The 23182-nt window shown below is 36.4% G+C and overlaps 2 protein-coding genes and 1 long non-coding RNA gene across 21 annotated transcripts in view; 2 read left to right on the top strand and 1 right to left on the bottom strand.

The window, feature by feature from the left end:
* Positions 1-23182, top strand: part of LOC101889181 (JNK-interacting protein 3) — a 263742-nt gene that overhangs the window by 197858 nt on the left and 42702 nt on the right. For 16 of the 19 annotated variants that reach the window (XR_002194475.2, XM_059131277.1, XM_059131275.1 and 13 more), the window contains exon 1: positions 20690-21896. The exons of the other annotated variants lie outside the window; for them this stretch is intronic. Coding sequence is in view for 15 of the 16 variants with exons in the window: in XM_059131277.1 (XP_058987260.1) it covers positions 21798-21896 (99 nt within the window). In the remaining variant the exon portion in view is untranslated. Of the gene's footprint in view, positions 1-20689; positions 21897-23182 lie in introns of those variants that run through there. 19 annotated transcript variants of the gene reach the window in all.
* Positions 13810-14399, bottom strand: LOC131806703 (uncharacterized). The gene is made up of 2 exons (XR_009344145.1): positions 14106-14399; positions 13810-14049 (listed from the first exon to the last, which is right to left on the bottom strand). It is a non-coding gene; the product is annotated as an uncharacterized LOC131806703 (long non-coding RNA).
* LOC131806702 (signal recognition particle 9 kDa protein) lies at positions 18270-19280 on the top strand. Its single transcript, XM_059131288.1, has 2 exons — positions 18270-18554; positions 18619-19280. Exons 1-2 carry the CDS (start codon positions 18414-18416, stop codon positions 18709-18711), a joined length of 234 nt encoding a protein of 77 aa, XP_058987271.1. The 5' UTR covers positions 18270-18413; the 3' UTR covers positions 18712-19280.

The following is a 23182-nucleotide window of genomic DNA, read 5'->3' as shown; positions in this document are numbered from 1 at the left end:
CCAACCTTGCTTTCCAAAATACTCTAGCCGCAATAGATCAACGGATTGATATCCGGAGATTTTGTGGTCATTGTGCGCTGGAAATGAAGCCAGGAACCTCATTTTGTAGCCATTCTTGGGTGGCGCGTGCTGAGTTCTGTTGGAATGTTCAAGGTCGCGATAATATTCGGCATTTATTCTGATGCCACGGTCGATTAATACGAGCGGAGAGCGACCATCTGCTGTTATGGCGGCCCACCATGGCCGGCGCTTGAGTTCTGGTGGCCAACCGAAGGTGCTGACATATTTGGCAAGTAAACACGATCATTTTGTTTGTTTACAAACTGCTGGACAACGAATGTTTTCTCATCGGAGAAAACCCAATTCGGCAGTTCACCACTTTCGGTCAAGCGAAGCAACTCTTGAGCTCTATTGAGTCTATTTTCTTTCAGCTGCGGTTTAAGTACTTGCACTTTTTGGAATTTCAATGGCTTTACCCCGAGCTCATTTTTCAATATTTGCCGAATGGAATATTGCGATATGTTCAGCTCACAAGCCATTTTTCGGCCACTGTGACGCGGGTTTCGATCAAGTCGCTTCTTTACTTTTCTAACCATTTCTGCTGATGCTGCTGTTTTCTTCCGTCCACTTCCTTGACGTAGGGCTACGCTACCAGTATCACGTAACGGTAACGAGCGATGCTGGAGTGCTCTAACGATAGCCACTTGTGGTTTTCCAGCCAAATATAAAGAAATTACGCTATCACGCTTGAATTCCATCACGAATAACTTTTTCTCCATTCTCACCAAAATGCTTTTGTACGCTTGTAAGCTATATAATGAGTTGCCACTGGAATAATTTTAACAGCTGTCGGATGAGTGGCTTAAAAATGACAGCAGCCTGAAAGTTGGTTGCAGTTTTTTCATCTCACCCTATATGTATTTGGTATTGAAAATGGGTTATATTGGTCTGTGGTATTTTGTACGGCATTTCGAAAGTTTTTGCCACAATTGTCAGGCAGACTATCTGGAACTTGACAATTGGGGTTCTCGGTAGGACTGCAAAAAATGTTTGATTCAGGCCATTCAATTAATATAACCCTTATCTAACGGGATCTCCCGATTTTCGGGATCTTGAAGGTTTCAATTCCAACCAAATTAGGTGAAACTTTACAATTGGGATTCTCGGTAGGTCTGTTCTCCCCTTGCAAAAAATGTTCAATTCAGGTCCCTTTCTTGGTATAGCCTCCATTTAAGAGAACCCCCCATATATTTGGTATTGTGATGACGATATAATTCCCCGGAATTGTTCCAAATTTCATATTTACAGTTCCTAATGGGTACTACAGCCTGTGATAGAAAATTTACTTTGCAGGTTTAGGCCTTCGTATAGCACCAACATATCGGTACCTCCCTATATTCGGTATTTTAAGTTAGGTATTTGAATATTGTATTCGCCTATGATAAAAGTTGTTATGCAGGACCACACTTCGTGTAGGCCCCAATATTTATTTATTTGTTTTTTGTGAAAATTAAAAAATTCCTTCCAAATGGTGCAGAGTATTCAAAGTTCGGCCCGACAGTGATTACAACCTTCCATATTCACTATAAACCATTACAAGTGCTTTTACATCTATCTCTTTTTCGTATTTAATACATTAGCTGACTATTTATCTTTATTTTTTAGTGTCCAGTTATGAAATAAATTGTCTAGAAACATTATTTTTCTTGTGCAAATATTTATTGGACATTAGCATTTAAATGAAATTTACATCTGGAAGAGGGGGAATTTATTAGCTTTGAATAATGCCGAACACAATTTGAGATTTATGGCAGATGACAGAGAGAAAAACCAATATTTAACATTGCTAACATTGGCAATCGAGCGATTATGAGCTGGTCGGTCAATCGATTTTTAACTTTCCCACACTCGTTGGCAGGGCATTAACATCCCATAACGACAGCGACAGCGAAATAAAATAAACATTAAAATTAATTAATAGTGTAAATACAATTTTTTGAAAATAAATTGGCAAACACATTTGCACAGCAATTTAGGTTACAGGCCAACCAAAAATACTCAAAGGTGACAGTAAGTGTATCCCAAAGGCATGTTGGGGCCAAGATCAATTATTAGGTTAAAGCGTAAAACACACGCACGTTTTTTATTCTCATTTAAATGGTATTTCAATTAAATTTATTGCCATCACCAATTTTTGCACAGTCATTCATTATGTCAACAAAACAATTGGGCGCCACGTTGAAATGCGAAGCCATTTGTTATTAACTTAAAAGTACAGTAATTTACAATAAGTGCTTTCATATTTCGATAAGTTATTTGTTAGAGGCAAAGTGAAACTCCCTTGAGGAAACTTGTTCTAGTTCTACATATTAGAGCCTTGAATAAAGAGGATTGAAAGAAAAATTGTATTTTTTGAGATAGATGATTGGATTTTTGAATCATAATTTTATTTCAATATTTGATTTGAATATTGAAAAACGAGATAACAAGTTAAAAAGTATCAGTCTGTTTTGGCCGGCAGATGTATGCCCTCAGCCAATATTCATATATATTTTGACTTCCCCTATGATCATTCTAATCGTTTACCCGCTATGGAGTAGGTTCCGAAGGAATGGGCCAATATTGTCGGACCTAAAAAAATATGATATAAATATTGCGAAGTGCCAGGTTTAGACTATATCGAGAGATTTCTTCACTTTATATGAGATATGTGACAATTTTTAGAAAATGTTAAAATGTGCACCAGATATACAGAGTGAGATGCAAATATGAAACCAATTACAGACCGCTGTCATTTCCAAGCGACTCGTCCGACAGCTGTTAAAAGTATTCCAGTGACAGCTCATTTTATTGTTTACAAGCGTACAAAATCACTTTGGTGAAAATTTCCAGAAAAAAAAAGGTTATTCGTGATGGAATTCAAGCGTGATAGTGCGATTTCTTTATATTTGGCTGGAAAACCACAAGTGGCTACCGTTAGAACACTCAGCATTGAAATTTGAATAAATCTTTTGTGTCTCGTACAATCGCTCGTTACCGTGATACTGCTGGCGTAGCCTGAAATCAAGGAAGTGGACGAAAGAAAACAGCAACATCAGCAGAAATGGTTCGAAAATAAAAAAAGCGACTTCATCGAAGACCGCATCGCAGTGACCGAAAAATGGCTCGTGAGTTGAACATATCGCAATATTCCATTCGACAAATATTGAAAAATGAGCTCGGGGTCATTGAAATTCTAAAAAGTGCAAGAACTTACACCGCAATAGAAAGAAAATAGACCCAAAAGAGCTAAAGAGTTGCTTCGCTTGGCCGAAAGTGGTAAACTGCCGAATTTGGTTTACTCCGATGAGAAAACATTCGTTGTCCAGAAGTTTGTAAAAAAAAACAAAATGATCGTGTTTACTTGTCAAAAAGGTCAGCTGAAAATGTGCACCACCAGAACTCAAGCGCGCCGGCCATGGTGATGGTGTGGGCCGCCATAACAGCCGATGGTCGCTCTCTGCTCGTATTAATCGACCGTGGCATAAGAACAAATGCCGAATATTATGGCGAAAATATTCTGGAGGGTGTATTAAAGCCTTTGCGGCAGACCTTGGGCTTTCCAACAGGACTCAGCACCATCGCACTCAGAATGGTTACAAAATGAGGTTCCTCGCTTCATTTCCAGCGCACAATGGCCATCAACATCTCCGGATGTACATCAGCTGGACTATTGTGTCTGGAATATTTTGAAAAGCAAGGTTGGCACTAAAAAACACCAAAGTGGCAATCACCTCAAGCAAGCGCTTCGCCGGGAATGGGCCAAAATACCGCAGAGCAACATTCGGACAGCGTGTTACGGTTTCATTGGCCGTTTGAAGACCATAATTCGTGCCAAAGGTGACTAATTCGAACAGTTCTAAAATTATTCTAAAATTGTATGCTATTTCCGATATTTTTTGTTTTCATTCAATAAAATTTAAAAAACAAAATGTAAAAATTATGGCGTTTGAATTTGTTGCAGTTTTTTTATCTCACCCTGTATATCATCTTCACAGCAGATCTTGTATGCAAAAATGTTTATATGTTTGAAATTTGAAGAGTGTTGGTTGCGTATTTCCCTTTCTTTGAGCGTTTTGCTTTTCGAAATCTTGAATCCTATCTATGAAGGAGGTACCAGTACGATCTCTACCATCTTTATAACAGATTTTGTGTTGATGAGATTTACCAATCAATTTCCTGTTTTATGAGCTTTGTGGGGAGGTACCAGAAGGGGTGTACCGATATATCCCATCTTCACAGCAGATCTTGTGTTAGTAAAAAGAATGGAATGTGTGAAATATCAAGAGAACCAGATAGTTATTTCGGATTTTACCCTTTGTGAGGGAAGTACCAGAAGGAATGGTCCGATCTGTACCATCTATATAAAAGATCTTGTATTGATAAAAGTATTGAGATGTGCCAAGCCTGAATGTAATCTGATGTTAATTTCGCGTTTTATGAGTTTGTGGGGGAGGTACCAGAAGGAGTGGACCGATATATTCCATCTTCACACCAGACCTTGTGTTTTATAAAATATATTATAATTTGAAGACAAAATGTTGACCCTTTTGGGGGAAGGTATTTGATGGAGTGGATCGATATTGTCCATTTTCGCACCTGACCTAGCACTGATATTAGGATCTGTCAATTTGGAGCAAAATCGAATTATCCTTTCTCTTTTTATGCTGTAAAATATATTTTTGAAAATTTCTACCTTTTGTGAGGGAGTTATAAGAAGTAGTGGTTCGATATAGCCCAACCCGCCCTAAGTTTGATAATAATATTACGATGTAGCAAGTTTGGACCGAATCGTATACTCCCTTCGAGAGTTATTGAGGGACGGACATCGCTAGATCGACTCAAAATATCCTGAAACGGATTTGGTCCAAAGAAACCTAGGTTTTAAACCGTTAATTCCCTCTTCAGTCATGTGGCTGAGAGAAAAACCTCATAAAAACACACCCTTTCTGTCTATAGTTCTAGTTATAAATATTTTTTTAAATATGGAATGTGCTAAGTTTGAAGACAATCAAGCTCTTCTCTCATATCGATAAGGGTCTGAGCTTAGACCAAAATGGGATACTTCCTTCGAGAGTTATCATAAACCCCTAGGTCGACTTCAAATTTCCTGAAACTGATTTGTTTGAAAGAAACTTGAGGTCTAGAACCGTTATTTTGATGAGGTACGTTTTTTTTCGTATCAAATGATGTCTACCCTCTGTAGCCACATGGCGGAGTGTATAAAAATTGTGATATGCAAACTTGGAATCTTGCTCCTTTCTACAGTTATTGAATATGTTGACATGAATTTCGACCAAATAGACATGGGATCTAAAACCTATATTTCGATTAAGCACATTTTTGGGCACACTCTACTCTCCGATTATGCACTTCTATACATTGATATGTCAGTCAGTCACTCACCCATTTCCTGATCTCCCCTTACTTGAATTTTGAATACTAAAGTCTTCCTCCCAAAGATTATCAAGTCAGTTAATATTGGATCGCGTAATGAAGATGACAAACTCTAGTCAGAACATTCACATATTCAAGAGTAGAGGTAGCAAACAGATGTGTTGTCGTTCGTATTCCTTTAAATTTATAACTAACTAAGTAAGTAATGGAGTAGAAGTAGTGGTAGGGAACATATTTAACACTTAATAAGTCAACAAATAAATATTTACACATCGAAGAAAGGCTACTGCGATGCACTGGCAAGGCAAAGGATGAGAACGAGGAAGATGATGACGTTGTTGATGAAAACGCTCTACCCATCAGCAATCATTTCAACATCACATAACACTCATACACACACATACGCTGGTATAAACGGAAATGAGTATTGCATACTCTTTAAGTCGCACGCCTGCATCCATGGTAGGCATTTGAGGTTTGGTAGCAAACGGTATGATGAAGTATGATTAAATGTTTGATGTTTAAATATGCATTTAAGACTACATAGTCTTGGGATGACCACAAAATGTGGTTTTTGTTTACCTTCTGTTCGGTGCGAGAGCAGCAGTAGGTAGCATTATGTGCTCCCACTTCAGGCTGTTTCTCTAGCCTACAGTTTTCGTAAGGTGCATGCTTTTCCATAGGAACAGTGAGAAATGCCGAAGAGATTTGAATACTCCAAACAAGTATACCAAATTGTTCTCTGCTATTTGAACAAGGTAGCGTAATGTGGCATGATAGGAATTATTGAATTATTATACCCTACTGAGGGTATATCATTTGATACGGCCAAAAACATGCCTCATCGAAATAACGGTTTTAGACCCTAGGTCTCTTTGGACTAAATCCATTTCAGGACATTATGAGTCGATCTAGTGATGTTCGTCCGTCTGTCTGGCTGGCTGGTGTGCACTATAACTCCCGAAGGGAGTATCCGGTTTAATCCTAAGTTGGTACATCGTAATATTATTGTCAAACTTAGATCGAGTTCGGAGATGGGCAATATCTGTCCACTCCTTCTGGTACCTCCCCCCACAAAATATTAACATTTTCAAAGAAAATAATTTACTGCCCAGAAAGAGAAAGGATAATCCGATTTTGCCCCAACTTTGCAATTCCCAATATTTGCATCAGTGCTAGCTCAGGTATCTCCCCAAAAAGGGTCCAAATTTTGAATACCCACGAAGCTCATAAAACGCGAAATTAGTATCCGATTCTATTCAGACGTGGCTCATCTCAATATTTCTATTAACACAAGATATGTTATAAAGATGGTAGAGATCGGACCATTCCTTCTGGTACCTCCCCACAAAGGGTAAAAATTTTGAATAACCAAAACAATTGTAAAATCCGAAATAAGCATCCAGTTCCATTAATCTTTCACACATTATTTTTACTAACACAAGATCTACTTTTGAATAACCATGTAGCTCGCGAAATACGCATTAGATTCCTTTTATGCTCCACACATCAATATTTCAATATTTCTATCGGACCATTCTTTTTGGTACCTCTCCAACAAAGGATCAACGTTTTGGACAACAAAAGGACCATAAAATGCGAAATAAACATCAGGTTGTCTTCATATTTCACACACCCCATTATTTCAACAACAAAAAAATCTGCTGTGAAGATGGGATATATCAGTCCACTCTTTCTGGTCAAAATTTTGAGTCCATGAACCTCATAACACGGGAAATTAATATCCCATTCCATTCAGACTTGATACATCTCAATATTTCCATCTAAAGGGTTAGATAAAAAACTGCAACAAAATCAAATGCCATAATTCTACCATTTTTTTTTTTTAATTTTATTGAATGAGAGGAAAAAAATCGGAAATAGCATCAAATGTTAGTATAAGTTTAGATTTATTTGAATTGGTCCCCTTTGGCACGAATTATGGCCTTCAAGCGGCCAATGAAACCGTCACACGCTGCCCGAATGTTGCTCTGCGGTATTTTGGCCCATACCCGGCGAAGCGCTTGCTTGAGGTGATCGACACTTTGGTATTTTTTAGTGCCAACCTTGCTTTCCAAAATACTCCTGACACAATAGTCCCACAGATTAGTATCCGGAGATTTTGGTGGCCATTGTGCGCTGGAAATGAAGCGAGGAAGGTCATTTTGTAATCATTCATGGGTGGCGATTGCTGAGTGCTATGGTGCTGAGTCCTGTTGGAATGTCCAAGGTCTGTGGCCAAAATGTTTGCGTGCCCATGGCTTTAATACACCCTCCAGAATATTTTGCCAACCATATTTGGCATTTATACTGATGCCACGGTCGATTAATACGAGCGGAGAACGACCACCGCCTGTTATGGCGGTCCACGCCATCACCATGGCCGGCGCTAGAGTTCTGGTGACCAACCGAAGGTGCCCTTTTTGAGCTGACCTCTTTGACAAGTAAACACCATCATTTTGTTTGTTTACAAACTGCTGGACAACGAATGACTTCTCAACAGAGAAAACCAAATTCAGCAATTCACCACTTTCGGCCAAGCGAAGCAACTCTTTAGCTTTTTTGAGTCTATTTTCTTTCTGGTGCGGTGTAAATTCTTGCACTTTTTGGAATTTCAACGGCTTTACCCCGAGCTCATTTTTCAATATTTACCGAATGGAATATTGCAATATGTTTAGCTCAGGAGCCATTTTTCGGCCACTGCGACGCGGGTTTCGGTCAAGTCGCTTCTTTACTTTTCGAACCACTTCTGATGATGTTGCTGTTTTATTTCGTCCACTTCCTTGACGTCGGGTTACGCTACCAGTATCACGGTAACGAGCGAAAAAATATTCACATTTAAATACTGGAGTGTTCTAAAGATAACCACTTGTGGTTCTCCAGCCAAATATAAAGAAATCACACTATCACGCTTGAATTCCAATACGAATAACTTTTTTTCTGGAAAATTCTCACCGAAATGCTTTTATACGCTTGTAAACAATATAAAGCGCTGTCGCTGCAATAATTTGAACAGCTGTCGGACGAGTGGCTTAGAAATGACAGCAGTCTGAAGTTGGTTGCAGTTGCCCTGTATATTATATTTATTTAGGTCCGATACGAAATGGCCCAATATTGACCAATTCCTTTGGAACTTACTCCTTAGAGAGTCAACAATTTAGAATTATCATAACAGAAGTCAAAATATATTTAAATAATCGAATATTAGCTGAGGGTATAGATCTGTCAGCAAAACCGGCTGATAATTTTTAACGTGTTTTATAACAAAATTCAATGATTTGCAAGCGTTGTTCGTTTGTCGATTCATGGTTAAATTACCAACCAATCTGAAAATATTTTACAGTGAAACTAAACACGAAACATGCCTGAACTGTGTTGTCAAAGAGATAATAGCTAAAAAATCATCCTTTAAAACTTGCCAACTAAATTAAGAGAAAAAAACTTTTTTTTATATATATTGATCTGTTAAGTAAATGATTCTTTCGTATCACATTTTTAATCACTTTAAAAATCGCAAAGGATATTACTTCTCTTATCAACTTCAACTAATGGCCACTCTTGGCAATCACATCAATAATTCTAAACAAATACTTCAATAACAATCGCATCTTGTTTGTGGATGTTTCAAGGAGCTGAAGGTAGACCATTTGTTTTTCTCTCTTTTTTTTTTTTTTTTTTTTTTTTTTTTTTTGTTTTTTATACCCTACAACACTATGTGTTGGGGGTATTATAAGTTTGATTGGGCCAAAAATTATGTAACACCTCGAAATATTGATTTCCCACATAGGAAAGTATATATGGATCTTCCTAGCTCGCCGAGCCGTCCGTCCGTCTGTCCATGTTAATTTGTAATCACTCTACAGATCGCAATTATGGCCCAATCCTCACGAAATTGAAAATGGAGGTGGGGTTAGGGCCAGAATAGAACCCTATTGTTTTTGGAGATGATTGTATAATATTTAGGGGTTGAAATGGACCAAAAACTAAAAAAATCCTGATTTTTCAGTTGCTCTACAGGCCGCAATTATGAACCAATCGACGCGGAAGTTAGCATGGGGCTGGAGCTTTGGACTGGGCAGAAGCCTTCCAATTTAGATGTTCATCGGGTAATGTTTAATGGGTGAAATAGACCATAACATTTGTGTTAAATAAAAGTAAAATTTTCGATTAGACCGCGAATATTTTTAATCCCGACGAAATCACAAATAGACGAACGGGTCAATTCTGACCGTTACGTCGATGCCGATAGTAAATATATCGGATATATATAGCGAAATATATACAATGTGTATACACAAAGGAAGGGGATGTTAGCTAGAATGCTTATATCTCAAGAATGGCTGGACCGATTTTGAAAAATTTTGTCAATTCAGAATGCCATCTTGGCATAAAAGTATAAAATCTAAAAAAATGCAAAAAAAGACACCTATGATGATGGTTATATCGAATTTGCAGTATTTTGTGACATTTTTTTTTTTTCATATTTTTTATCGCATGCGATTTTTTCAATTTGACTTATAATATTGAGGTGTACATTTTGTAATATTTTTTTTACCTTACAATACAGGTTGGGGTTATATACAGATTGCAATTATTACAATGCTATTCTCACGATAATTTTCAGAAGGATAGGGTAAGGCTCAGTAGGGATAGGCATATTGGTTTTAAAGATGACCGCAATATATTTGGGGGTTGAAATGGACCAACAACTAAAAATGTTCCTGATTTTGCAGCCGTTATAAAGGTCACAAATATAAACCAAAAGACTCGAAATCTCCCATGAAGTTAGAGTTTAGGACAGCGAATAGAATGGAGTATTACTTTTGTGTGAAAAAAGTACCAGCATTACTTACAGGCGATATCCGAAATACACAAAAGCTGAACTTTCTGGCTTTTTTATGCTGATTTCGTTCACGAATATAGCCAAATATCGTGACAAGCAAATCATATAGATGAGTCTTAATTTAGAGATACAGAGAGGCCTCTTGCTTTTGGAGATGATCGTAAAATATTTAGGGGTTCAAATGAACCAAAAACAAAAAAAAAAAATCCTAATCGCACAATTGAAGCCAATCGACAGGCCTGAGAAGAGAGTTAAGGACAGGGAAGGATTCTAGCATTTTGGATGGAAAATGAACCACAACAACTAACAGCATGACAGAGTGTTTATATATTGGGCAAATGTCCCTGGTCAGGTCAGTGCTCCGTGACATAATTTTAAAAGTGAAATCTTCCAAAATCGATCTGGATATAAGGGGGCTTCTAACATATTGTAGTGTTGTAGGGTATCACATGGTCGGCCCCGCACGTCTATAGCCTTTGCTTACTTGTTTTTTTTTTTTTTGTTTTTGAGAAAATTACACATCCAAATGAGTTAATGTACAAAGAGGCGGGACGGGGACCAGTATGTGCTACTACACACAGCTACCGCAGATGCTGTTACTTATTTGCCTGACTACCGACTGATGTTTGGCGTTGATGATGACAATTATGAGATTTAAAAATGCAAATAATGCATTAAAATGTTTACCATTGTCACCCCGAAAGAGGTCTCTTGGCAGACAGACTAAGACCTGTCTGTCCGTCTGTCTGGCTGGTGGTCGCAACCTGTCAATCGGTGGCTTTTGATCATTACACCGACTTTGTGGTTTCTTTGCTTACGCCTCTATTAACTTTTAATCCGATGTGTCCACAAAACGGGGATAGGCCCTCTCCCCCTCGCTTCTCTTGTTTTCCAATTGACCATTTTCAAAGGTGATTTCCATGGAATTGAATGTCTGCTGGTTTGTTTGTTTATTTGTTTGCAGTTGTTGTTGTTGCTGTTGCTGTATTACCAACTCCAATTATAACTCATCCATGAGTTATAATCACTTTGAATATGAACCGCTTTGTTGGCCGGCCAACAAAGACAATGCCGCCTTGATTGTTACCTTTCATTTTTATTTTCCTTTTTGTTTTGGGGAAATGGTGGCGGCATTAGTGGCCATCTAAAAAGTTTAAAAGTTCCGCAGGGAAGAATTTGAAGATAACACTGAAATGATCATGAGATTAGTGTTTATTTGCTTCTGTCTTGACCAACTGCACCTTTAATCGTTCATTATTTAATTAATAATTCAATTTTTTCGATTATTTACTTTCAGATTGATTGTAACCAGGAGTTATGATAACTTTTTGATTGGCTTAATTTAGCTTACGATTAAAGTAACATTGCTGGGTCATTCCATGACATAACCTGATTGATGGTTTTACTTCAAAGAATCTAGGAAAAATGCATTTTTAAGCATGCAATAATTGTTTTTTTTTTTCACAAGGTGGGCCAAAAGTAAAATTCCGATGTTTTTTGGCTGCATTTGAAAAAAAAAATTAAAAACTTGTAGATTATTTTTATTTTAGTTTTTTTTACATCAAGTCGAGAATATGATGCCATGTAAATGGTCGCCGCCACAGTTTATTGTCATTCGAGGAGCCCTTTTTATGGCGTATTCTATCACTTTGGCCAAAACTTACGGCGATAGGTTCTCCCATTCTTAACGGATATTGTCTCTAAGAGCTGAAAAAGTCTAAGGTTTGTTGACATATAACCCGCGACTTCAAAAAGCCCCACAAAAAGAAGTCTGGAGATTTGTCGTCCGGGAAATTCATCCTTCAGCATATCGATTGTGGTGTGTGCCGTCCTGTTGGAACCACATGTTTTCCATCCAAACTCGTCAAGTTGCGGCAAAAAGAAGTCGTTGGTCATTGCTTTGTAGAGCTCACCATTCACAGTAACCGTTTGGCTCTCGACGTCTTCGAAGACAAAAGGTCCGCTGACTCCTCCAGCGAAAACAGCACGCCATACAGTGACTTTGAGCGGGTATAATGGCTCTTCGTGGGTTATACGCGGATTTTCAGTCCCCTGCTTAGTTACGTACCCGCTACGATGGAAATGGGCCTAATCACTCATGATTATCATCTTCTTCTTGATGGTAATTAAGGATGCCTTGAGCGTATGTTAGACCCGATTGGCTGTTAGCAGCTAACAGCTGATGCACCATCTGGACTCTATATGGAAACATATTCAAATCTTGTACCAAAATTAGCTGTAAAGACCGTCGACTGATACACATTTGCGTGGCACGTCGTCTGGTCGATGTCGACGACGCTTCCATGACATCCTCGCCTACAGCAACAATATTCTCTGCAGAACGGATACTCCGGTTCTGCCACACCTGGCAGCATCTTTTTTTGTGTTAGTCTCTTCGAAGCGAGCGAGGCTAATGGTTCTAAAAGTAAAGAAGCGACTTGATCAAAACCCGCGTCGCGTTGGCCGAAAAATGGCTCGTGAGCTGAACATATCGCAATATTCCATTCGGCATGAATTGAAAAATGAGCTGGGGGTAAAGCCATTGAAATTCCAAAAAGTACAAGAACTTACAGAAAGAAAAGTGGTGAACTGCCGAATTTGTTTTTCTCCGTTGAGAAAACACTCGTTGTCCAGCAGTTTGTAAACAAACAAAATGATCGCGTTTACTTGCTAAAGAGGTCAGCTGAAAATGTGCACCTTCGTTTGGCCACCAGAACTCAAGCCATGGTGGTAGACTGGGCCACAATAACAGCCGATGGTCCCTCTCCGCTCGTATTAATCGACCGTGGCATCAGAATAAATGCCGAATATTATCGCGAAAATATTCTGGTGGTTGTATTAAAGCCTTGGGCACGGAAACATTTTGGCTGCAGACCTTGGACATTCCAACTGGACTCAGCACCATCGCACTCAGCACTCGCCACTCAAGAATGGTTACAACATGAGGTTCCTCGCTTCATTTCCTACGCACAATGGCCACCAAAATCTCCGGATACCAATCCGTTGGACTATTGTGTCTGGAGTATTTTGGAAAGCAAGGTTGGCACTAAAAATACCAAAGTGTCGATCACCTCAAGCAAGCGCTTTGCCGGGAATGGGCCAAAATACCACAGAGCAACATTTGGGCAGCGTGTGACGATTTCATTAGCCGTTTGAAGGCCATAATTCGTGCCAAAGGTGACCAATTCGAACAAATCTAAACTTATTCTAAAGTTTGATGTTATTTCCGACATTTTTTGCTTTCATTCAATAAAATTTAAAAAAAAATAAAATTATGGCGTCTGCAACAATTTTTTATCTCACCCTGTACATATGATGGTTAAATAAAATTATAAAATATTATTTAATTACCTCGGTATTCACCCCTCAGCTTCAAAGCTGGTAAAACTCCATACTTTTCTAATAACTCCACTCCATTGCTCGACTTTGTTTTCGGCATTATATTGAAAACAAAAAAATTAACGGGACCTCTCCAGCATTACCTTTCTTTCCACATGGGTGGGAATTCACACAAAAAATTTAGAACAGAATCTGTTGGGATGTCATATTTATTTTGTTATTTAAAAATACTCTAGACTTATCACGTTACGCCTGTTTTTTTATGAAAACAACATTTGCGGTAATAAAACATATTACCAATCGCATAACTTATAATAATTAGTTTTAACATTCTGTTCATCCAGATTTAGGTTGGACTCATCACTCACACTTTCATTGGGATCAGTGTCTGTTACAACATTTTTGCCCTCCTCTTCTAAAACCGTATTTGCCTAAAAATAAAGATTAGTGAAATATACACTGGCGCTGGATACATGCCTGTTCATACCTCAATATTTGCCAGAATCAGAGCGAACAATACTAATAATATTATTGCAATAAATTTCATTTTTTTGCAAAAATAAAATATTTATAAAAAAAATTAAGTCCGCTGCAGAAATGTTCGTTCTCACCAAATGTTTATTTGAGACTGATGTTCCAAGATTTATTGAGTCATCAGAGTTTCATATTCAATTACTTGAGATATTTGTACGTGTGTACGTGTATTTTAGGTTTGTATTCAAATAATGACGTGTCGCTTAAGATTTTTTATTTTTATTTATTTACACTGTGCAGCAAACCTGTTGCCACTGAGGGCAGACGACTTTAAGTCTAATCATGGCGTTCACAACTCAGCCGAGGTCTTTTGTGCATTTGGAGCAACTTCAGACCATCCAGTAGAATATACCATTAATTTCTGAAACCTGTTCCCCATAGAGGGTATACGCAATTCGTCTATGACTCCAACGTACAATGTTCTAATAAATTTTATCAGTTTCAATTCTCTTTAAAATACTTATGTCGGTTAGACGGTTTCGCTCAGAAACAATATAATTTTAATCACTGCCAAGGCTAGGATGAAAATTTTGAATAGGTTTTCGAATTTCATATGAGAACATCAACTGTGCTGAAGCTAGAAACAGCATATAACAGGAAAACTTAGATAACTTTTTTAGTTTAGTGTTGTCCAGTGTTATTTTCATTCATAATCAAACGCGTTCAATTGCAGTTCTCGCCAGTAACGAATTCAGTACTCATTTGAATACAAATATCTGTGTGAGTCATAAGTACTGCTCTCATAAAAAGAATTTAGGCATGCTCAACAGGTTGTCTGGAGTATTTTAATCATTTTTGAAGATAGCTCATTTCATTATTTTTAGGTAAATCAGTTCTTTTAGTTATTACAAAAACTGTTTATTCCCCATTTGGTCGCCATTTCAATAAGTAAATTTTATAGAACGACTTTGAATAACATACATCACTTTAGGTCAGCAAAATTAACGTCTAGAGATTTTTAATTTGAGAAGCTCCCCAATTGACCAAATTCATTGTTTACTTCATTTTTTTTATTATTTCCTTATTCGACAACAAACTTTGTTGAACCAATATTGTGAAAACACTTTAAATTTCTGAATCTGCATAAAAGCTCCATCTATCAATTGGTGTTCTAAATCCCCTGTGCGCCATCTATTGAATTACGTATTAACTACCACAATTTCATTGGCAACACACTGACAAGTATTCTAACGTCAAAACAAGGGATGTATAGAGTCTAACACCAACACAATAACAAAGCTGTTATCGATTTATTTTATCTCATCCTGTTTGTCTTCCTAATAAGGTGACACGCTTTCTTTTTTGTGTCGTGAAAATCCTTTAATTAAAAATATACAATAATTATGTTTATTTTAACAAAAATTGTCGTGTAAAATATTGAAGTATTCGACCTTGTCATTTTTATACCCTCAGCCACATGGCTAAAGAGGGTATATATCATTTGATACGGCCAAAACGTGCCTAAACGAAATAACAGTTTTAGACCCTAGGTCTCTTTGCACCAAATCTGTTTCAGGACATTTGGTGTCGATCTAGTGATGTCCGTCCGTCTGTCTGCTGCCTGGTGCGAACCATAACTCTCGAATGGAGTATCTGATTTGGTTTAAACTTGATATATCGTAATATTATTATCAAACTTACATCGAGTTCGGAGATGGGAAAAATCGGTCCACTCCTTCTGGTACCTCCCCCACAAAAGGGTCCCTCACAAAAGGTCGGATTTTTCAAAAATATATTTTACAGCTTAGAAAGAGAAAGGATAATTCGATTTTGCTCTAAATTAGCAGATCCTAATACTACCATCAATGTTAGGTCAGTTGCGAAAATGGACAATATCGATCCACTCTATCAAATACCTCCAAAATATTGATCCCCAAAGGATCAATATTTTGTCTTCAAATTATACAAATCATAATATTTTTATTAACACAAAGTCTGGTGTGAAGATGAAATATATAGGTCCACTCCTTCTGGTACTCCCCCACAAACTCATAAAACGCGAAATTAACATCAGATTCCATTCAGACTTGACAAATCCCAATATTTCTAACAACACGAGATCTGTTATAAAGATCGAAAGATCGGGCCATTCTTTTTGGTACCTCCTCCACAAAGATTCAAAGTTTTGAATAATCAAAACGATTATAAAATCCAAAATAACCATCCATTTCTCCTCATATTTCACATATCACAATATTTTTTTTTTTTCTTTTTAATATCCATGAAGTTTATAAAACGCAAAATTAACATCCAATTCAATTTAGACTTTGTACCTCTCAATATTTCCATCAAAATCCGACACATCGCAATATTTATATGATATTTATTTATTTAGGTCCTATACGAAATGGGCAATATTGGTCCATTCCTTCTAAATCCTACTCCATAATAATCGAACCCTTGCTGAGGGTATACATCTGTCGGCAAAACCGCCCGATACTTTTAAACGTGTTCGAATAACATTTAATTTTATATCTGAAATATTTTCGTGTGACGCATGGCGTGTTTTACAAAGATGATATAGACCCGTTCTTATATCTTTCCACTTTTGTTATCCCTTACTTAAGGAAAAGAGTTCACATTATCGGATTTTCATTATTACAGCTTTGCTTTGTCCGACATCATTTTGTTATCTATTGGAAAATGTAATAACCGGTCACAATCTATTATTTTTCGCGTAGAAACGGTTATATATTCCACATCTAAGGAAGTCGAATTTTATTTTTCTTGTAGGAAACTGAAACATATAAAAATAGAGATTTTAAACCCTCCATCATACGGAAACATTCTCGATGCTATTAGTTCTTGTGTAGTTCTCGAATGAAGTTTAACAATACCTGCTATGAAATAAAAGCCAATTTGACTGCAAATTCATTCGGACAACATTATATTTTTTTTAAAGCATTAATAAACTTAGTTTTTACCGTCTATTTTCCCCATCCTAAAAGACTGAACACAAACGCGTTGATCAATAACAAAAAAACAACCACATATATATGTTTAACAAATCTTTATTCATGCGGTTTATGATTTATCGATAAAACTTGACGCGCATAATGACGTGCTCATTCTGTTTTTAGCATATTTTTCTTGAATTCAAGATAGAGACCAATAGTTGGATTCTCTAAATCATTTTTGAGTTACCGACAAAAATCGGTATCTATCGTTAGGTCTTAGCGATTACTTTGACTTCGTCGCTGACTTACCGACAAATTTACCGAGATTATAGGCATTCTAATTTTCCGCCTTTTGTCGGCAGAGAATTTCGCTACAGATTATTTTAGCTTGGTTGTTGGACATGCAACTATCTTATAATTTTGACATTTTTGCAACTTTTTACTAGAAAATTCGAAAGAGTTGGAATATTCGCAGAAAGTTGAGAACAGGGACTATTTAAAAAAAAATTTTGTACCGACATAAAAAATCTGATAAGCGTATATTTAGCAGAATTGAAAGACAAACAAAAACTAATTTAAAATATCAACATTTATACTAAAATTGAAAACAACAATGAAAATTGTAAAATTGATTAAAAATAAATCTTTGGAGGAAAAACAGTAATCTCGTCTATTGATATTAATGTGAATTTCATAATTTGTACGAAATTCCAATTTGAATCAACAAATAATTTTTTTTTTGGAAAAAAAAAAAAAGAATTATGTTACTATGAATTACGAATTACGGGTTAATTGTGTACCTATTTCTGAGAGCGAACAACGTGATTGAAACCGCCATGGCAGAAGAATACAGGTAGATGCATCAACGCTTGGGAGCATTGATATGTCAATAAAACTCAAAAGTTTTTTTCAAATATAAGTAGATTTTTATATGTTTTCTTATACTACGTCATTCGAAGGCTATTATAATTCGCGTTTTTTCAACATTTTTAACAAATTTAAATAATTTTTCATTCAACATCAATTCCAAAATTGGTTTGACAGTTCATTGTCCCAGCAGCTGTGTCGACGCGTCTACCTATATTCTTCTACCATGATACATTTCGAGGGTTCATAATATTACTGTGCGATGGCAACCCTTTTAATCATTTAACAGTACTCGTGCTATCGATTACTTCGACTTATAACTGATTTATCGAAAGTCGACACGTATGACAAGCACAAAACAAAGTGTCAAATAATTTGACAAATTTAAGCAACACGACGACAAAAAATCCCAGTTCTTTGATTTAATTTCACTTTCGCAAATCCCTCAATTGTTGTATTCATTTCTCACCCACATTTGAAAATATTCCACAAAAGCCATGGTTTTCGTAAAAAGTTGGGAAGACTTCGAAATCGCTGCCGAAAATATGTACATGGCCAATCCAGGCACTTGTCGCTACACAATGAAATATGTTCACAACAAGGGTCACATATTGCTGAAATTGACCGACAACGTCAAGGTAAGAAACATGCAAATGCACAACATAGCATGGTTCATGATATGCCTTTTTTTTTATATTCCAGTGCATTCAATATAAAGCTGAAAATATGCCTGATTTGAAGAAAATTGAAAAATTCACGGGGAATTTGATGGGTCATATGGCATCGAAGGAATAGTTCATTGATGATGGATGAGGAGTGATGACAACCAAAAGCACCATATAACCACCAACAACAAACAGCAACAACTCGTCACCAACATTAAAAAACATTAACAAAAACACACATACACGAACATAACATGCTTTAAACACTTAGAAGTAACTTAGTGAATTAATTCATTGAACAGGAATTAATTAAAAAGAAGACTTTATGGGAAGGTGATCCGCCAACGGCATGGACAATGGGCACAGAGTAGAAGTGTAAATATCATTTAGTTTAAATAACATTTTAAAAATGTTAGCTCTGTTTACCACCCATCCGCGGCTATCACTTGTTGGGATTCATGTGTTTTTTATTTAAATTTATTTCCATATTATCTGTATGGAAATTGTATACCTAGGAATATCAACAAAACAGCATTTGCAAAAAATATGTTTTTTTATTTTATTCTTTTTCTTATTTAAACTCCGCCAGAGAAATGTTAATTTGTAAAACATTTCCATGAAATGATTTTTTTTTTAAGTTTTTACCAATATAGAATAAAAACTAATGAAAACAAAATGTGTAAAATTAAAAGAAGAAAAGAGTGATGAGTTATTAATGGAAAGGTGTTGGGGAATGTTAAGTTGGGCTAAGGGATTTGTAAATTCAAGGAGTGAATAAAAGTTAATGTTAAAAACAAAAACCTTAAACCCGCAATTATTGCAATATTATCAGTATATCTGTTGGAATATATCCTTAGTCTTTAAGGACTTTAGAAAATTCTTACACTGACACATGACAGAAGAATACAGGTAGATGCATCAACGCTTGGGAGCATTGATACGTCAAAAAAAAAAAAAGAATGTTTTTTTCACTCACTAAATATAAGTAGATTTTTATATGTTTTCTTATACTACGTCATTCGGAGGCAATTATAATTCGCGTTTTTCAACAATTGTTACAAATTTAAATAATTTTTCATTCAACATTTTCAATTCCAAAATTGGTTTGAAAGTTTATTGTCCCATCATCTGTGTCGACGCGTCTACCTATATTCTTCTACCATGCACTAACACGTATTTAATGTTGTGACTTAAGTAGGATAGCTTCCTTGGAGATCGATTTAAATATTGTAAGATCAACCAAGGCTGACCTAAGACTCACATTGATATGCATTGTGGGGCTCTAGCGCCCCTGGTTAAAAATGCTAGAAACTCACTATATCTTAGCATGGAAATATGCCAGGCACTAAGGGAAGATTGTACCCACAACCCGGTCAGGATCGTTTTTAGATTCATACCTAAATAATAACTACCCACCAAAATATAGAATCCCAAAACAGATATTGAAAAATGAGTAAGTTTGACTGAAAGAAGTTTACAATGCTGTGGTACGACTATGAAGCAGTCGTAAAAAGTTGGGTAAAGAAGAATTCTTGGAAGTATTTTTAATATTTTGGAGATATAGGAACGAAATATATTATTATTTTTTTTGACCCAAATGAAGCAGTACAGAATCATTTATGTTGTATTAATAAAGAAAATTAAATTTTTTAGAATGTTGTTAAAATACTTAGAAGAGTAGTGAGATTATCTAACACATTTTTTGAGTAACCGACAAATATCGGTAAAATTAAAATTATAAACGTGAAATGTCGCACTAAACCTTATTAGGTGGGAAATTATTGTGAAACCCTCAAAACAAACTACTTTATATTATCCAGCTGGCAGACAGGTTTGGTTTCATGCTGATGAAGAATACATTCTTGATATGCTCTCCGAGAAATATTTCTGGGTTTTAATGGTTTTAAAAATGGAATGTTTTAATCTTTATCCCCCACTGTATGTTTTATGTTTACGTTTTACGTTATCCAAAGTCTACCTTCCCCATACGCCGCGTCGTAATTTAACAGCTGGCAAACAAACGCCACAAAATGTCATATGTCAAAATTGAATTTTATGCTCTCCGCTTTGCACTCTCTCAGTCCGCGACTCAGTTCTTTTTTCTTCATTCATTACACACCAAGAAAATTTTCACGTCATAATACGCGTTTCGCTTAGCAAAAATTTTTTTTTCTAAAAATTTTTCTAAAATACTCCTATTAAAATGGAATAAATCAATATGAAAGTGTTTTAAACACCCAATTCAAGTGATGCCCTACCAAAGTGCAATATTGGTGTGCTGAAATATAAATTTCATGAGGCATAAATTGGCCAATGAAAAATCTAATAATCAAATCTATCTAGTCATTACAAATTATTTCCTTGTTTCTTATTCAAAACGACCGACCTACCTACCAACAACAACGACCAGCAGCAAGCAGCCAGCCAGTAAAACGAGTGAAAAAATCTATCTTTTAGGCGACGACTACCTTGAATTAAAAAAAAAAAAAAGAAAAACAACACACAAAAAAGCAATAACAACAAACAAATTTGTTAAATATTTCGTCAGCAAAACAAGAAGTACATAAAAACAAAAATGATGTGTTTATGAAATTTCAAAAATATGACACAAAAAAAGAAAAATCCTAATTAATTGAAGTGAGATTAAAATTGAAAAGAGAGATAGAAAGAAAAGTGAATAATGTTGCTTAACAAAAGGAAATTGATTGTTTCATTCTAGTGGAAAATATATCCTCTTCAATAAGAAATTAAATATTGTATATAAGCATAACCAACCATATGTAGTGAAGAAAATCTAAGTGAAGTGCTACCAGTGAGAGAGAGAGAGAGGAAAAGAGCCAGAGAGAGGAGTAGCATACAAATTATAAGGGGTTGTAAAACCCCCTCTCACTTGACACTTGCTCGTGCTCGTGCTTGTGTACGTTCGACGAGAGTGAGTGCGTGATTGTGTTTCCCAACCATTATCCTTCGTTCTCGACATCACTTCACCACTTCCATGTCGTTATCCCCATACTCCGGCGACAAAAATTTGACATATACCCCCCTCCGTACATAACTGAGAGTGTCCTCGCATGACAAATTAATTGTTGGTGAGAGAAGGAGAGTGTGTTATTTTTATTGACTCTTCGTCGTCGTCGGCCGTGGCATCGCTGTTGAAACAAGTGAAGAATTTAAGGATTTGCAACAAAAATAGAAGAAACAAGAAAACATTACAACATGGATAACGACGACACATTACTCAACAATCGTGGTCCTCAGCCTGGTGCTGAGACCGTTTACGGCACCGATGACAACAACATGGTCATGTCTGAAAAGGTTTGTTTCTATTTCCTTGTTTACAACTATCCTATGAGCTCCTTTGCTAGTTAATTTTAGGTAAAATTGCACACATCGAAAATAGGCAAATCAAAGGCGTGATATGCCTATATGGAGGCTGCTTTGCACAATATAAGTTAGCCAGGTTCCAAATATTTGTATGACATTTGATATCATTGGCTGGGTTTGACGTTTGTTCATGTCTCGTTGCCATTGAATGTGAATTCTAATATAATTCAACATGAAATTTTAAATCCTTTGCTAAATTTTAGTAAAAGTCCACAATGACAATATATTTAGAGCTTGGAATCCATAAATTGCTACAGGGGTATCCGTAGAATATTTGAATTTGTATCGGAAACAAAAGCTAACGAATAGTAAAAAGGAAAAGATACTTGATCCACTATAGACCCTAGAGTGTATGGGTGTGTAAAACATAACTTGAATGACACACGATTAGGCGGAATCGCTACAAATACGGCTATTACGGGTTTGGTTGTAGCGGTGGGGAGTACGAAGAAAACTACATCCATTCAGATATTTTTCGTTGAAGAGATTATGAGTGTTGTTACAAATATAAACCTAATCTCTGAATGACAGTGTTAGAGAGACAATCGTATATTCCGACGAAGTTGGTAATGGTGTACGATGCCGAAACCTGTAAAATGTGGAAGATGGTTGGAGAATGCAGATGATGTCGTTAAAATCGCAAAATGTGGGTGGTATCGCTATATGCGAGTTTTAAATACTATTTGAAACTTTTCTGTGGAAAAACTGAAATCAATAAAATAGCGAATTTCGGGAGGTACAGCTTTTTGGGGGCTATAGGAAAACATGGTCATATATAGACAACGTTAGCATATAGAAGGATGACTCATTACAAACTACAAATACCAAATGTATGCAGATTGTTAATACCTGGTAATCTCGTTACAAATCACAGATTAATAAGATTAGATGTTTATTTCATAACGGCCACCATGAGCAAACACTTATAGGCGCAAATGCAATTTTGCATAACCAAGCCGCAAAGTGGCTGCCCTGGGTCCTCGATAGCTAACTTTAAGGTTTGAATCGACGCTATATCATTGTGATCAGTTCTCTAGAGAAACAGGATCCGGAAACTTTTCTAGTAAAAGCGCGATGATTTCATTTTTGGTATGCCACACATTGCCGTCTTGTGGAAATTAACACTTTCCAGATTAATACCATCCAACCATCTTGGCGTAAGAAATGATTAATATGCTCTCAATAGCGTAACCCATTTACTGTAACTGTTGATCCAA

This window comes from Musca domestica, unplaced genomic scaffold, assembly GCF_030504385.1.
Source record: "Musca domestica strain aabys unplaced genomic scaffold, Musca_domestica.polishedcontigs.V.1.1 84, whole genome shotgun sequence".
Taxonomy (NCBI): domain Eukaryota; kingdom Metazoa; phylum Arthropoda; class Insecta; order Diptera; family Muscidae; genus Musca; species Musca domestica.
The sequence above is the reverse complement of the archived record's forward strand: the minus strand, read 5'-3'. Positions and strand labels throughout refer to the sequence as shown.